This window comes from Echinops telfairi, unplaced genomic scaffold (assembly GCF_000313985.2).
Source record: "Echinops telfairi isolate 266 unplaced genomic scaffold, ASM31398v2 ScPeMD7_7410;HRSCAF=8448, whole genome shotgun sequence".
In the NCBI taxonomy this organism is placed as follows: domain Eukaryota; kingdom Metazoa; phylum Chordata; class Mammalia; order Afrosoricida; family Tenrecidae; genus Echinops; species Echinops telfairi.
The window spans coordinates 15,252,560-15,255,429 of NW_022111310.1; the positions used below are offsets into that span (position 1 = coordinate 15,252,560).

The 2,870-nt window shown below is 40.2% G+C and overlaps 1 protein-coding gene across 1 annotated transcript in view; it reads right to left on the reverse strand.

Moving 5' to 3' along the window:
* Nucleotides 1–2,870, reverse strand: part of PTGR1 (prostaglandin reductase 1) — a 55,369-nt gene that overhangs the window by 35,883 nt on the left and 16,616 nt on the right. Inside the window, exon 8 of the mRNA XM_045296538.1 lies at nt 1,945–2,053. Coding sequence (XP_045152473.1) covers nt 1,945–2,053 — 109 coding nt within the window. The remainder of the gene's footprint in view (nt 1–1,944; nt 2,054–2,870) is intronic.

The following is a 2,870-nucleotide window of genomic DNA, read 5'->3' on the forward strand; positions in this document are numbered from 1 at the left end:
AAAATGCCGCGGGGTGCGAGAAAAATTGTTAAAAATCGGGACTGTCCCACCAAAAGCAGGACGTCTGGTCACCTTAGTATTGCTTGAGTGTAGACCCACCTCAAGCACTTTTTTTATGAGTTAAGGATTGGAAATCCTCATTTCCTCATCTTGGACGAGGGTGAAATACTGTTTCTGAACTTTCCCATCCTGTTAGGAATGTTGTTTACTGGTTACGAAAAGGCGAATGTGGATTAAAGTTGGGTCCCATAATTACCTGTCTCTAAGCTATCCCAACACTGAAATACGTTAGAATTTCTGGAGATCCGAGGCAGAATCCCCTAAGATTAAAATGGATAAGGCCAGGTGGTCTATCAAAGACCTGTCTGAGAAGCTGTATTCCCAAAGACTAATTGCTACCCATGATCAGATCGAGGTACTGTTTCTTAATAGCTGGCTGTATCAGATTGGACTGTGGTTAAGAAAATGCTTCACGGAGTTTTGCTCAGTTGGCAAGCAGACATGATTCCAGCTTAGCATCAGTTAGAAAAATAGAGGGGGGAGTCCCTAACAATAGGACAGCCAAGTAGAACTGGAGTTTTCCTGTTGAAAAAGGTGGGTCTTTGATTTCTCACAACCCAAGAGGGCATCTACCAGGAGCCTTTCCTTCACCTTTTCCATTGTAGTCCCTTGGCTCCTGTCTCAGTGAACCGGTGGTGGCAGTAACTAGCAGGGCTGTTAGGTTCCCTTCCACAATAGAGTAAATACTCAATTCACTTATCATTGTCTCGATCCTGATTATAGACTAAAGTGTTATTGCTGTTTTTAATTTTTCATTTGGGGCCACAGACAAATCTGTACTCTCACTCATAGCACAGTTTTTTTGTAGCAGAAAAAGATTCTGTATCAGATTTCTGTTTTGAGTCTGTCCTCAATAGGATTTGAAGTCTCTGATCCTTTCGAGCCATTTTTAAACTCCCTTTCTGAAACAAATGAGCAGTCTGTACAACACAGACTTCATGGATGTCTTTTTCTAGCCTTTGGCCTCTGTGTCTGTGCGGGAGGGAAGGAGCCAGGGGAAGGGAGGGGTAGAAGGAACTGAGGGCATCACGGCTACCTTGTTGACTCTGACTATAGTGCCCCTAAGGAAGGGCAGAACTGCCCGGTGGGTTTCCGAGACTGAAAGCCTCCTCTTGCTCCCTCGGAGTGGATGGTGGTTTTGAATTGTTGACCTTGCGGGTAGCAGCCCAACATGTAACCGCTACACTACCAGGGCCCCTGCCATTGGAGGCAGAGGAGAGCCAAATGCCCACCGAGAGAAGAAGCCAGCAGAAGGCAATGAAAGAATACAGGGGAAGGAAGGGCCCCCTCTCGCGGTGGCAGCCACCGGCTAGGTGAGGCCAAGTTATTCTGCTGCTCTGGGAAGCACAAGCCTCCGGACTAAGGCTATGGGACCCGCCTGTTCTTTCCTCCCTCCCTGCCCCCCCCACCCCCGCCTCCACCAATATCCTGGATAGTCACCAGCCGTTTTTACATCTATCTGTAAATTTCCAGAAACCAATATGCAAAAAGCGAAAACTCTAAAGAATTTTTTCTTTTAGATTTTTGGATACTGTTATTTATCTTAAAGTGATGTAACATAAAAAATGCAAAATTATATATTTTTAATATTATTCCATCACATTTCATCAAAAATATCAGGAGTAGTTCCACATGTACTTAGCAAATCAATAGCAATTTGAAATTTTTATAGGCAGTGACATAGTTCATTGAGGTCTTAGAAATATGTCCTATAAATGTATACAGGGACTTTGAAAAGTCAAAAAATGTCAAAAAGAAAAATGGGATTGAAAGATGACATTTTTCCATGAACTTTTTAAAGTCCTCTTGCATAATTTTAATCTTTCTAGTGTTTTGATAGTCATTGCCCTACATACACTGTGATCGTGCACCTGAGCTCATTACCTGGGGGAAGCGGACGAGTACTGTTATAGGTGGAGATGGCCCCACATATAGCAATTCTTCCAAATTTCTTCATTTGGGGGATAACAACATTTGAAAACTCCCCTCCTACCTAAACGGGAACACAAGATAAAACAAACAAAAATAGAAATACAACAAATTATTTCAATTCTAACCAACTTGGGAGCAACCATTATGTCACAATTGTTCATAATATATATCTGTTTCAGTATCAAAAATGGATTTAACTAGCACAAAATAATGCAGAAAATTGCAGCTAGGAAATATACATTAAAAACTAAGCATTTCGTCTTAACTCTAAGAACATACTTTCTATAATTCAGAAATTTTACTTTATTATATACTGATGTTCTTTTATAAACTTAATAATCTTGTTGCCCTATAAGCTAAATGTATAGCAAAATGCTCAAAGGACATTCAAAGAACAAAGTTGGAGGACCCACATTTCCTGTTTCCAAAACTGAGTTGAGAGTCCAGAGCTAAACCCTTGCACTTATGATTAATTGATTTCAACAACGGGGCCAACATAATTCATTAGAGAAGGAATATCCTTTCAACAAATGGTATAGAATAACTGGATATCCCTATAGAAAAGAATGAAATTGGGCCTCCTCCTTTCACCATACACAAATAATAATTCAAGTGGAATATTGACCTAAATGTAAGAGCTATAAAATAATAAGACTTTTTAAAGAAAACTATAAAACTTTTAGAAGAAAGCATAAAAGAAATCTTCATAACCCTGGATAAGGCAAAGCATTCTTATACATCACACTAGGACCCAAGCAAAGAAAAACAAATTAGGCATATTAGACTTGTAAAAAATAAACATTCTGGAGGAGGGAGGGGGAGGAAATGGGGAGCTGATATCAGGGGCTCAAGTGGGAAGAGAATGCTTTGAAAATGAT